The 13,340-nt window shown below is 38.2% G+C and overlaps 1 protein-coding gene across 6 annotated transcripts in view; it reads left to right on the top strand.

The window, feature by feature from the left end:
* Positions 1-13,340, top strand: part of LOC117168300 (pecanex-like protein 1) — a 249,681-nt gene that overhangs the window by 24,444 nt on the left and 211,897 nt on the right. For 5 of the 6 annotated variants that reach the window (XM_033353844.1, XM_033353845.1, XM_033353846.1 and 2 more), the window contains exon 2: positions 12,822-13,068. The exons of the other annotated variant lie outside the window; for it this stretch is intronic. In XM_033353844.1, coding sequence (XP_033209735.1) covers positions 12,822-13,068 — 247 coding nt within the window. The remainder of the gene's footprint in view (positions 1-12,821; positions 13,069-13,340) is intronic. 6 annotated transcript variants of the gene reach the window in all.

Genomic DNA, 13,340 nt, shown 5'->3' with positions numbered 1-13,340 from the left:
CATTTTTTTACAGAATTTTCTTACAACTACGTCTTACAAAGTACCATCCATCTGCACCTTATAACTAATCCGCTTGCTCCTATAGCCTAACCTTTCTCGCTGCGCCTCGCCTTGCACGCATTTCACTCTTTTGTCGTTATGCCTCGCATTACCAGCCTCTGTCTCCGCGGCTGATATCTAATACTTAACTACTATTTACAATATTTAAATTTCTCTTGCATCTACCTCCTCTCCTATTTACAATCTTTCCTTCTCCATTCCTCTTCCTCCCTCCTTCTCTTCTTCTCTATCTTACCCAACATCCCCTTCACCCATGCTACTATCCTTTTGTCATCCCTTTCATGCAACAATACCACCATGCTTATTCCCCTCCTTTCCACCTCTTCACATTCCTCCAAACAATGCTCCAATTTTGCATCCCCATTCCCACACAATTCACACATTCTGTTCTCTCTAGAAAGCCAGAACCTATTATAATTCTCCTTGCAAACGTACCTCATTCTCTCTATAAGTTCCTTACACAAATATTGCGCTCTCTCCCTTGGCATAATCCACACGTAGTTTCCATTATACTTTGACTCTCTTAATCTCTCCTCTCCTTCAGCCTTCTCTTTCTCCATGCCATTCTTTTGAACCATCTCATATACCTTCCTGCCTTCCTCGTGCATTCTGCTAACTTCATTCATCTTCAATCCATTCGTTCTAACATACCTTTCCCTTTCCACCTCCATCTTTGTACCAACACGTCTGTTCTCCTTCTCACACCAACACTCCCTAATCAATTTACTTCCCCCCTATTCCGAAAAATTCTCCTCATATTTACACGCTCGACTCCCTGTTATAATCCCTAAACTCGTTCTTGCTGTCTCTCTCCTGACAATAAAGTTCGGCGTATATCTTGCCAACCCCAGAATCCACTTTACATAACTCTCCTGTACCCTATTTACCACCTCACTTACCTTCCAACCCCACACCTCCACTCCGTATAGTAAGACACTCATCACTAGCGAATCAAACAATTTCTTTCTCCTTTCAAAATCATCTGCAAATAATCTCTTCCCCAGCCCCCACACCTGCCTCATCACCACATTTTCCCTTCTCACTCTTTCTTTTATATGACCATCCACTCCCCCATTTCTTCGAAACAGGAAGCCCAGGTACAAAAAACTCTTATACCTTCTGTACCGCTTTTCACCTACACTTCCACTCCCCTCCCCCATCTCTCCCACCTCCTTTCCCGAACACCATAACCTTCGACTTATCCGCATTTAACTTTAACCTATTCTTGTCCAAGTAATGTCTCAACCTCTTCATCATTTCCTTTAAAGCCTCTTCGCTCTTTGCCAACAGCATTATGTCATCTGCATATGCGAGTGACCATATCTTGACTGCTTCTATCTTAACTCCTCCTACCACTCCGACCGCTCGCTTACTTTCCATATCCGCGATCAAAATTGCAAAAAGCGTTGGGCTAAGCGGGCACCCTTGTCTCAATTCCCTATATATCCAGAATCCCTCAGAGATTCCCTTCCCTCCTCTCAACCTATCTTTAGTCTCCTCACATACCTCCCTTATCCTCTCGATCAGGCCCCTCTTCACTCCCCTCTCTTCCATTGACTCCCACAACCTCCCCCTATCCACTGACGGGAACGCGCTCTTTAGATCTACAAAAAACGCGTACACTTTGGTACCCTTTTTGGTTAATTCCCTATCCCCCACGTGTTGCAAGATGTAAATATTGTCAATAGTGCTCATTCTCTCTCTGAAGCCCGCCTGCATCTCCGGCAATATTCGTTTTCCCTCAACATCCTTTCGCAGCCTATCTGCTAACACCATCGCGTATATTTTGTACGTAATATTTATGAGCGTTATTCCTCTATAATTTTCCCGCCTTTCCCTATCCTCTTTCTTATACATTGGTACGATTAACCCCTCTCCCCACCCTCTTGGGAATCCCTCCCCCCTCCATAGTTTTTTCACTACCCCCTTCAGCCTCTGCCTTACCTCTTGTGTGCCAAACAGCCACGCTTCGTTCGCTACCCCTTCAATCCCTGCTGTCTTCGATTTTTTCAACTTCCCTATCTGCTTCTCTATGTCCTCGTCGTTCAGCTCCTCTTCATCTGCCTCTCTGTTTCTTCTACTCCCCTCATCTCTCTTTCGAGTATCTGACCTCTGAAAAGAATCCTTAAAAAATTTCCTTCATTCGTCGCTCCCTATCTTCTCACTTATCCCCACCCTACGTTTCCTAAACCTATTATCTTCCACACGTCCCCTTCTGACTTAAAACTTCTCAACTCCTCTTCCAGCTCTTTTTCTTTTTCCTGCTCTTTCTTCTTACACATCGCCCTAAACTCCTGCCTGATTTCTACGTACACCTTCCTTTTTCCGCTTCTTTCCTTCCACTTCCTGTACTTCTTTTTCACCTTTCTCTTCATCATTTTACATTCCCTATCCCACCAGGGCTTTACCATTCCTTTCTTCTTTTTCTTAAATACTTTCTATTGCACACAACCTTTCACTTTCTCCTGTAGATCCTCCCATATTTCGTCCACGGACTCCCCCTCAAAGCTTACGTTGTGAAACTGTTCCTGATACTTCTCAATCGCCTCTCTCGTCTATGACACCCTCTCCTCTAACGACCCTTCTTCCCCACCCTGCCTTTCGCCAGCCTCCCCCTGTGTTCACATACGTGTATTCTTCCTCGTCGTCCCCTTTTACTGTACCATTCGCCACCGCCCACCCTGCATTCTCCATCCAGTCTTTTAGAATCTCCCCCTCTTTATTTATTATTTTTTCCTTCGATTTTATTTCAAAGCTCTCCCCTCCCTGGTACAGGCCCCCTTCCCGTCCATTTGTCGCTTTAAAGTCTCCGCCCATTACCACCATACCCTCATCTCTCTCTCTTAGTAAGGTTTCTACCCTTTCTTTAATCCTTTCCATTCCATCCTTATTTTACACAGTCACAAACTTATACATCACCCCTCCTATCTTTACAGCCCTCATTTGCACGCCCTCCCCCTCCCCCTCTCTATGAACTTCTTCCTCTAATCCGTCCCTAACCTCTGTTATATTTCCCCACTAGCCCTTCCTTTCCTTTTTACTTTGACCGCCTCCTGTAGCCTCCACCTATGCTCCCTTGGCAACTTTCGCTCTACTATATCCCATTCCTTTCTCTCTAACCGCGTCGCTACCAGTCCATTCACATCAAATTCCTGAATATACCTCTAGATATCCTCATCTTTCTTTTTTACCCCTGCTACGTTCCAGTCCAACACCTTTAACATTCCTCCACCCTGCTTTACTCCCATCCCCCTACTTCCTCTAAAACAAATTCTTCTGCACTTCCTTCAACACCTCCTTTTCCTCCACCCGTACCCATATTTTCTCGTCTATTTTTATTTTCCTATACCTTACCTTCACTGCTCTCCCTTCGCTCCTCTCCTTCCTAGCTCTGCCATTTAGCATTCTCTGAACATCCCTTTCCTTCCTCGTCAAATCTTGATTGATAAAAACCTTGTTGTCCGTTGTCCTATTTTTGTTATGCGTTACCCTCATTTTTTTCTCAGCTCTCCAATGCTATCATCGCCACTTCATTCCCCTTTCTCCCCTCCATCCTAACATTCCGTACCTTGCCTTTAACCCACCCTATGCTCTGTAGCAGCGCTTCTACCCCGTCCCTTTCCTCCCCGCTCTTGAGCTTCAATCCTCTTATCACTATATTATTTCTCCTATCTGCCTTCTCTTTTCTCTCTATTTTCAACTCCATTGCCCTTATCCTTTCCCTATCCGCTCTCTCCTCCTTTTCATTCATATGCTCTCCCACTTTCTCCCAAATACCTTGCTTCTCACCGTCCCCCCTGTCCACTGCTTCCATTCCCGACCAGCCCTCCACCTTCTCCAGCCTTTTTCCGCCCTTTCCTTCCACATCCTAAAATCATTTTCCATCTCCTTTTTTTTATCCTCTTTTTCCTTCCTTACCGACACCAACTCCCTCTGAAATCCTTCTACTTTTCCCCTCAGCTCTTTTACTTCCTTTCCCCATCTCTCACCCTCAGGTCCTCCCTCATACTTTCCATCTGCTCCATAGCCCCCCTTACGTCCTCCCTTAACCCTCTGATCTCGCCTATCAGCACCCCGATAGCCGCCTTCTCCGCCTGCCCTTCCATTGGGGGGGGGGGGGGGTTGACCTACGTATTCGTACGCTTTTTTTAAAGGGATTTTAGTGCGCTTTTCTCCGGACTCTCTTTGCTTTCCCTGTTCTTCTTCAAGAGATCCTCCCCCTCACTTGCACTAGACACTCTCTCCCTTGCCTGATCGCTTCTTCCGCTCCGCTTCTTCCCCCTCCCTGACGCGTAACTTGACACTGGTCCACGCACAACTAGCCGTCGTGTCCCTCTGGAAATTTCCTCCCCGTATACTTCATTACCAGACCTGTCAGTATTCTCGCTGCCTACCTCCCGCTCGTGCGTCGGTAACTGTAACCTATCCAAAAAGTAATCACTGCCGCCTACAGATGTCTCTTAAGGCTGCTGTCGCTTACCGCCCTAAAATTTCAGTTTCTTTGCCCTATTTCACCTCTCACATCCCCTTTATCCACCCTTTTCTCACCCTTAACATCTCCCATCACTATAAGAACCACCTTTGCCCGCCATGATGGCCCAAAAACCTAAACACAAAACTGCTCCGCTCCCTTGCAGACTTAACCTCACTTTCCCTATTTAGCCAAATCCCACCCCTTTAACTACAATGTAAATTAATTTCTATCTTCCCCATGTACCCCTCACAACCGTACTCACCTCCTAGACTTCCACCCTCACACTCCACTCACACCTTCCACCCAAACTTTGTAAAAACTTCTCACCTTCTGTCACTGCACACTTTCTCACTACCGCCACCAACATGGAAGTCCTAGAAAACTTTAATATAAATTAATATTATTATTACTTAATTATGAAATAATAATTGATTGTTAATGTTTAATTCAAACTAAATCAATAATAATTATTTAATATAAGTAACTGAAACAAGATAATTAAACAGTGTATATTTTCGTGTTAAAAGATTTAAAAGAAAAATCTCATAAATTTACATTATATGAAGCTATTACTGTGACTAATGTCTGTTGAGCAGAACCTGTAACCTCAAAATCCAATTGCACCTTTTTACTCTGTAAGTACTATCAATACTAGTAATAATAATAATAAGCCCACTGAAGGGTTTCTCGCGTTGGCGTCGCGGTAAGGCTTGAGCTTTCCTCTCATGAGTTTGATTATTATGTATGATGGTAGTATTGCTACTGACAGGGTTTTCTATGCCAGACAGGTAAAGTACGAAGAGGAAAGGGTTTGAGAGGCTGGGATTGGCAGCATGCAACCCGTTGGTGGTGAGCTACGTGATGGGCCTGTAGATCTCACCGGGATACCCTAAAGGTTTAATGTCAATTAAGAATATCGACGAGAAGTGTTAAGCAATAGAACATTAGCTGCGCCTGCGGAGTATGGTTCGGTTGGGACCCCCAGCCGACCAATTCCACAGAAATTCCAAGTCAGCGGCATCAATTTTCAGTCCCTTTATGATGAGTACCTAATAATCATGAATCGAATAAGATCTGAGGTCGAGATTGCATTTCGACAGCAACTCCAGGGTGCGCAGGCCAAAATGAGGATCAACTTGACACAGGAAATGAATGGAACTGTGATCAGCTTTCACTTTAGGGCAACGGTATGGGGAGGACCCGTCAGGGCGAACAACATCGTGTCTTCGTCGGTCTTCATCCCGAGATGATCCATATATTGACGAAGCAGTATCTTGCTGATCAATTAAGATAAGAAATAGTAGTATTATTAAATAGACAACATTAGAAATATTATCAATTTTTTCAGTCTTTTATATTAGTGAAACATTTTTTAATCTGTGGTCATTTTAAAAATATACATTAATATAAAACTTTTTTAACGCATTTTTAAATCTTTCTGATAAACTTGGTACATATGGTAATAAAACCCGTAAATCAGTTTGTGTATAATGTTCAAACCATTTGTTCTTTTTTTTTGTTTTTCATTGAGTTATTGTAAATTTCATGTACTCTTTTTTAATGACACTTTCAATTAACTGTAGTGGATAATTATTTTGTTGCAAAGTAATTTCTAATTGGACTTAGTTTTCCCGTCTAAAATTGATGTCATTGTGTTTAATACAACTATTAATTACGCCCTTAACTAATTCAATATTCTTACTAAATTTATGGTGAGAATTGTAATTCAAATATTGACCTGATAATGACGGTTTTTCAGACCAAATGGTCATTCAATTTCCATTTTCAGTTTTCGTGATAGATCTAAAAAAATTAGAGTATTATTGTTTTATATTTTCAAAGTAAACTGTAAAGATTCTTCTATACTATTGAATATAATTATTAGTTCTTGCATTTCATGTGTAGGAACAATAGTATAAATATCATCTAGATAGCTATTTAAAAGGAGTGGTTTAAAGCTTAATTTAGAATTTAGATAAGGCTCTATTTGCAACATCTTCTAAAACAAGATTAGATGTAATAGGTAATAAGCGTAAACCCATCGGGAAACCAGAAATTTGGTTATAAAATTTGTGATTAAATGAAAAAAACATTATTATTAAAAACCGTTCTAACAGCTCTTAAAATCTCTGAGTTTGAAATTTTAGTTAAATTTTCATATACTTGTAATTTTTCTTCTATAACGTCAGAAACTAAATCTTAAGAAATGTTATCAAACATGGATACAATTTCTAGTGAAACAAGTGAATGTGTTTAAGAATATTACAATTATTAATTTTTTTCTTAAAGCTCCAACTATCTCTTTTTAATGAATCAGTTTTTCTAGATATCGGCTTTAGGAGATACCGGCTTTAAGTTCAATTAATATCAATTAGGCGGCACCACCTTACATCTGAGGTCGAAATAAGTAACATCGAAAAGCACGTGCAAATGCAATTAGCATCACCCACGGTGCACCGCGAAGAAGCGGTGGAAGAGGAGGTTCATATACCCGTGATGCAAGACTCTATGAATAAGCGGGGGGTCGCATCTGGGGGATGTAGCAGGGCGAATGTCTCATGGTCGACAGTCGTTAGGCTTGCAGCCGTCGTCACCTGCGCCTGCTCCTGCTGAACTCATTGAAGAGTTCGATGAGGAAAGACTGCGTTTCATGGTTTGCTTCACTCATATATCCTAGAGTTCGCAGATCACGAACCATCAATGAATAACGGTCTGCCGAAGTTTAGAGTTAGCAAGGACCTTCTTCGGTCAGTGGGTAACTTGAACACTGAGATAATGCCTTTGTTCTTGCAGCAGGATATGAGCTTGCTGCAGGTTCAAATTCATGCATATTGTGCTGCGGTCGCGTGTTCCGGAACGATGAGCATACAACTTCGGGGCCAGTCTACTAATAACCATGTCCCAAGAAAGATGTTAGATCCTCGATAGAAGTTTCGACTTGAAGACAAGATTATTAAAATAAGAGAAAAACTGTGACGGTTTTACCCATTTCGAAAGGGCAATCGGTCGCAGAGATTGACTCGCTGTGTGGAAGAGATTCTTCGACCAGATAAAATCAGTTCAAGAATAGATACGAACCTGTATGAAGTGATTGACTATCTTAAACTGAGGCTCAGGATCCTGCCAGCGCGATTGCGACGATTCAAAAATTACCGCGAGAAGGATTTACAATAGGCCTTTTTTTAGAAGGCGAAAAGCGTTTCTATCTTGGACTTGAAGATGGCGCAAACAAGGTACTCATAGTTCAATCAACTGGACGCGACATGACTAGTGACTCCTAGACTCCGTTTAGCAAAGGACAGAGTTGCACGGTTGCCTGGGATGAATAGTCTATCTATCTTGGCCACTGATGTAGCTCGTATCCTAAAGAGGGCTAAGAACTGGAAAGCGCTGGGCGTAGATAGGGTGAACAGTTTCTGATACAAATATATAGAGGCTTTGCACCCCGACCCTGCGGGGTCTCATCGAAACATCTTGGAGAAGCCAGATCACATGCCCTCTTATTTAACGAAAGGTGTAACGTATATTATGCTACAGCAGACTCTACGACACTTCTCGTTTTCTGGGCTGTACGGGAAGCGAACAGGAAGTGTCAGATAACTCTCCTGCGTCAAGCCGCGTTCGGCGTAGTAGGCGTAGCCGGCCGCGTATGTGTGTGCGTGAGGTGAGACAAGAAATGAGGGCAAGCGAACAAAGGAGAAATCGGGAAACGAGAAGTGTCGTAGCGAGAAGTGTCGTAGAGTCTACTGTAGTACGAATGCTCTCGTCAACTCTTCAGTATGAATGTTGGATCCCTATAGGGCTCTCCAGGATGAATGTTTGGATCCCTATACACGAGCTCTCCAGTATAAATGTTGAATCCCTATAAACATTGTTAATTAATATTCATAAATTCTATTGTTTCATTGCTTATAAAAGTTATTAATAAAAACCTTCAATGAACAGAATTTATTTATTTTATTTTTTATTAATCTTTGACACAAGATTAAACTTTTTACTCCAGTGACATGTCCTTGCACCAGAAGCAATTATTTATTAATTTTAAAAATCTGCGCCCTCCTATAAGTCATAATTTTCAAGCTTTAGCAATAAGCTTTTTTTTAAAACGTTAATTTTACCGTAAACAGCCTTCATCATATTATCCAGGGATGAATCAAACGCATCGTTTCCATAGTTAGTGCATCCACTTAACCAAAAAAAGAGATCAACCTCGGAATAAGAACAGCGCTCAGCCATACGTATGGTATCTATAAAGTTATTAAATCATTAAAATATCATTAAAAATAAATAATTTGAATTATTAATTAGTTAATATATTGTATTTAATAACATTTTACATATATTCAGGTGGAAAAATTATATATAGTTTATATATAGCTTAAGTATTATCTATAATATCCTGTTTTTCTACATTTTTCGTATAAAACAAATGAATATGGTATGTAATACTTCACACCACGAAGGAATAATAAGGAGACTGAACTGCCATGGACATCTTTTCGGATCTGATCGGGGCAACGGCACCGTGTGTAATGTACAAGCTTGCCTCAATGCTGTTTCATTGCAAAGCGACCCCGGGAAGACAACGCATTTGACCCGGAAATTCTGGCTGGAAACAACGATTCATGAAAACGAAGATAATGACAACGAAACATAAATTTGAAAACGCCCGGAAGATGACGGCGATGAAGAAGAAAATGAATGTTTTTGTTCTTTAAATTATTAAAGATTGGAAAATTTTCACTTCACTTCAATATAAGTTGTAAGAAATATACAGCTGCTGAATAAAGATAAAATTAAAATATATTTACTCGGTTTATTTCTACTAAAAATCTACTTTGAATAAATTAACATAAAATTAAGATATACCGTAAGTATTTTATTCAATGAGTTTTTAAATGTTTAAAGTAGGTAAGTATTATTAAATGAACATATTATATATATGTAAAATGTTATTAAATACAATTTGTTAACTAATAAATAATACAAAATATTTGTTGTAAATGGTATTTTAATGATTTAATAACTTTATACAAGGTTTTATTAACCGAGATTAACGGTTGACCTTGCATTACATTATGTATGGCTGAGCGCTGCGTGCTCTCTGCCCTCTATTTCAAAAACGGTTGAGCGAATGAAAAAATTCGTAGGACAAAATTTGTCGCAAATTTTATGCTCTATTATTTTTATAATAAATGGCAACATCATTGGAGCTATATGAACGTAGATAATTGCGAAAAACCAATTTTTTTGACATTTGACTTTGAATAACTTACGACGCAGACACGAGATTTTATGAGGCTTTTGAGATAACTTTTAGGACGTCAAAATGAAGGTGTACACGAGTTTCCAGCGTATTATCTCTCATTCCGAGATGAAACCCCTAATATGACTGGACTAAGTAGGGGCTGCGCTTACTCGCTTAATTAACTTCAAGTAACGTGAAAATGACAAAGTTTGATATAACCCTTCCCCTGCGCAGTTCTAGTAAAACAAAGAGTACCGCTTTATGATAAAAAATATATATTGCTAGTATTTATAGAGTAAAATGAGGCAATTTGATTTTGAAGCTAGACCTTCTACCAACAGCCTTATAAAAGAACTTTTTTTTTAAAACAAACGTAGCCAAATTCTTCAAAAAGGTTTTGGAAATATTTGATAAAAAGCTAATTTTTCAATTTATTATTATTATTATTATTATTTATTATATCATTATATTAGACAGCGCGCTTAATTTTTAAGTTAAGTTACGAAAAAAATATCTTCCTTTCCAGCACAAAGAAGCGTTTTATATTATATGCATATTTTCAAAACATTCTTATTGTATATTATTATTCCTGCATCGATCTCGCAAGTGCCTTGACATATTTATAGGACGCGGGTATGGCTTTAAGGTTACGAATCAGTGATGTTTTGCACCTCCGAGAGTACCCATCACAAGGACAATTACTTTAACCGAATATTTTATTTACAGACGTTGCAACCCCCTTTTAAGGTCTTGATAACTCTCCTCCTTTTCCTTCTCCTTGGCAGTACTGTTGTATTCGGCCGGAGCCGAGAATTGGATCATGAATATAGTTGGCTTCTCAAAGTCTTGGAGAACGATGACAGGCTTCCAGTGTGCGACGGAGACTTCAGTACGAAAATCTAGGACACATAATCTCTCGTTGTCTAACTTATGCGGGAACAACTTACATCCAAAGAAACCAGTGAAATCGAGTCAATTTTCGAGAATGAGAAGTGCCGCATATACTGGAACTTCATATTCTCGACAACTGTTTCGGATTTAATAAACACATTTTTATAACATATCTCTGGCTGAACACTTGATTGAAATATTTACAAAACGCGAAATTTTCTGTATTATCTCTACTATATTGCATTAAATGTACATTATATTATTTTTTGTACCTTGGCCAGGATTGATTATTCAGCTGTTGCAAAATAAAGTACAAACATTAAGTATCATAATTATTTTAATATTTTTTTCTTATTTGCATTGATTTTTTTTTCACAGCTAAACTGAAAAATGTACAATATCATTTCAATAATGTACGTTATTACAATTCATCATATGTATTGATATTGAAACAGGCGTACTATCATTGTATTGTTTTGATAATTAATCAAAATTGCGCGATCTCTATAAAGTGGTCGAAGGAAAATTTTCAAATCTAAGTAAGGCGAACAATTTTGTTTTTAAACATTTCATTGCATCTTCTGTCGTTTTTCCGAAAATTGAATCTTTCTATTTTAAATGCATTTTTTACGATTAAGATAAAAACTTTTTGTGTCTTGTATCATTTAAAAAAAAAAAATTTTATTTTTAATGTAATTTTTCACTATTACAACAAAAACTACGTGTCCTGTCGAAAAACGATTCATAAAAAATGTGTAGACCTTTTTCGCATGAACAGTTGTGTATTTAATTTTTCTCTATCTTGTGTCGTTTATCCAAAAATTTGATTTTTTAATTCCTAATCTTATTTTTTACCTTTGGCCAAAAAATGCTGGTTAGAGAACTCGATCTTTATTTTGGACCCTAAAAACGTGTGCCTAAGCGCAATCTGTGAAGTGTAAAGCCTAAGAAGAAATTTGTTTAAGTTTACGGAAATTAAAAGTTGCTACTCCGGTACTAACGGAAGCCATATCATACATTATACTAAAGTTTTCTGAAATACAGGATAGCCCGAATGAAGTGCAACTTTTAAGAAGGCTATATTTTTTGTATAAAATTTAATTTTATTGAAGAAATTGAAAAAAATTATGAAAAACATTTAAATTTTATAAATTTATGTCGAATTTCGATACGACTGCATTGAGAACAAAATGAATTTGAGTAAGTCGAAAAACGAGTCACACTCTGTACGAATGTGCTCCTGCGGGATTTTTATGGATTCACGATTTTTGGCCTGGGGAATTTTGCAAGCCAATGTCACCACTAAGAAATATCAGAGTGTTGATGTGCTCAAGAAAGCCCTTCTTCGTGATTGGGTGAAGAACCCTCAGGAGCACATACTTGCAGCGTGCGACTCAATTGTCGACCGACTAAGAGCCATAGTTCGTGCTCAAGGCGGGCATATCGAACATTCGACATAAATTTGTAAAAGATAAACCTTTGTTACCATTTTTTTAAATTGCTTCAATAAAATAAAATTTTATATGGATAAAAGAATACAGTGTTTTAAAAAGTTGCCGTTGAATTGGGCCACCCTGTAATCAAAATTTAAGAAAAAGTTTCTAAAAAGTTATTTTATACTTTTTGTGCTTTGTTTTGAGTTTTTTGTATACATAGTTGTAGTTTTTTAACTAGAAATTATACAATATTGCACTATTTGCATTAGATATTTGTTTCTTGAACTATTTTTAAAACATTTTTTCTCTTGTGATTCAAAGGAAAAATAAATTTTTAAACTACAACAGAATAACAAGATAAAATAAAAAGAATCATTAATAAACAATAACTTATTTACTTTTCTTAATATTGAAGTTAATCTCTCTCAAATTCTGATTTGAAAACAAGAGTTTCTTCTTTTTGCTCGTGATTATCGCTTTTCATTATAGTTTTTTTTTTCATGGCTTTCATATTGTTTACGAGTAACAATTTTTTGCTAACGATAACTAAATACAAAAGATACTGTGTCGTCAATTTAATTGTACAGAGTGGTTATGCAAACAGTGTTTTAGGAAAATTAAAAAATAATTTTATTTAATATCAAGCTACGTTATATAATTTAAACTAATGTAATAATTAGATAAAAAACCTAACATTATCATTTCTTTGCAGTATTTTCCACCAACATTCTTCGTATGGCTTGCCTATTGCTCGTCAATTATTCTTCTGTTTGGGACAATAAAAGGTGTTAATCATGCCCTTCACTGCGTGTATGATACAACTGAATGCCTAGAAGAACCAGCCCAAAATGTTAGTCAACAAAAGTCGGAAAGCGAAAAAAACCGAGCTTCTCGTAGTAAGCGCCATGATCCTCCCCAGGATCAATTGGATCTTGGTATCGAACTTCAAGTATTAAACGGTAAACTTGTATTAATTAGCTGTGCCAACCCTGCTAGAAAGAAGCCCAGTAGCTGTGTTTAATTTTTCGAGATATTCGCGTCTGAAGCTGCACTTCGACATTTTGCAATTCAGAAGGTTCAAATTATTTTTCAGTTGGGACATTCATCTAAGTTTATAATAATGTGCGTAAATTCATATGAGTAACTAGGCCTTTTTCTGGTGGGCATTTATATACAGGTCATTGAGGGAATAAAATAAATAGAAAAGAGACAGCAGTATATATGTGTGTGT

Source organism: Belonocnema kinseyi, chromosome 2, assembly GCF_010883055.1.
Source record: "Belonocnema kinseyi isolate 2016_QV_RU_SX_M_011 chromosome 2, B_treatae_v1, whole genome shotgun sequence".
Lineage (NCBI taxonomy): Eukaryota > Metazoa > Arthropoda > Insecta > Hymenoptera > Cynipidae > Belonocnema > Belonocnema kinseyi.
The sequence above is the reverse complement of the archived record's forward strand: the minus strand, read 5'-3'. Positions and strand labels throughout refer to the sequence as shown.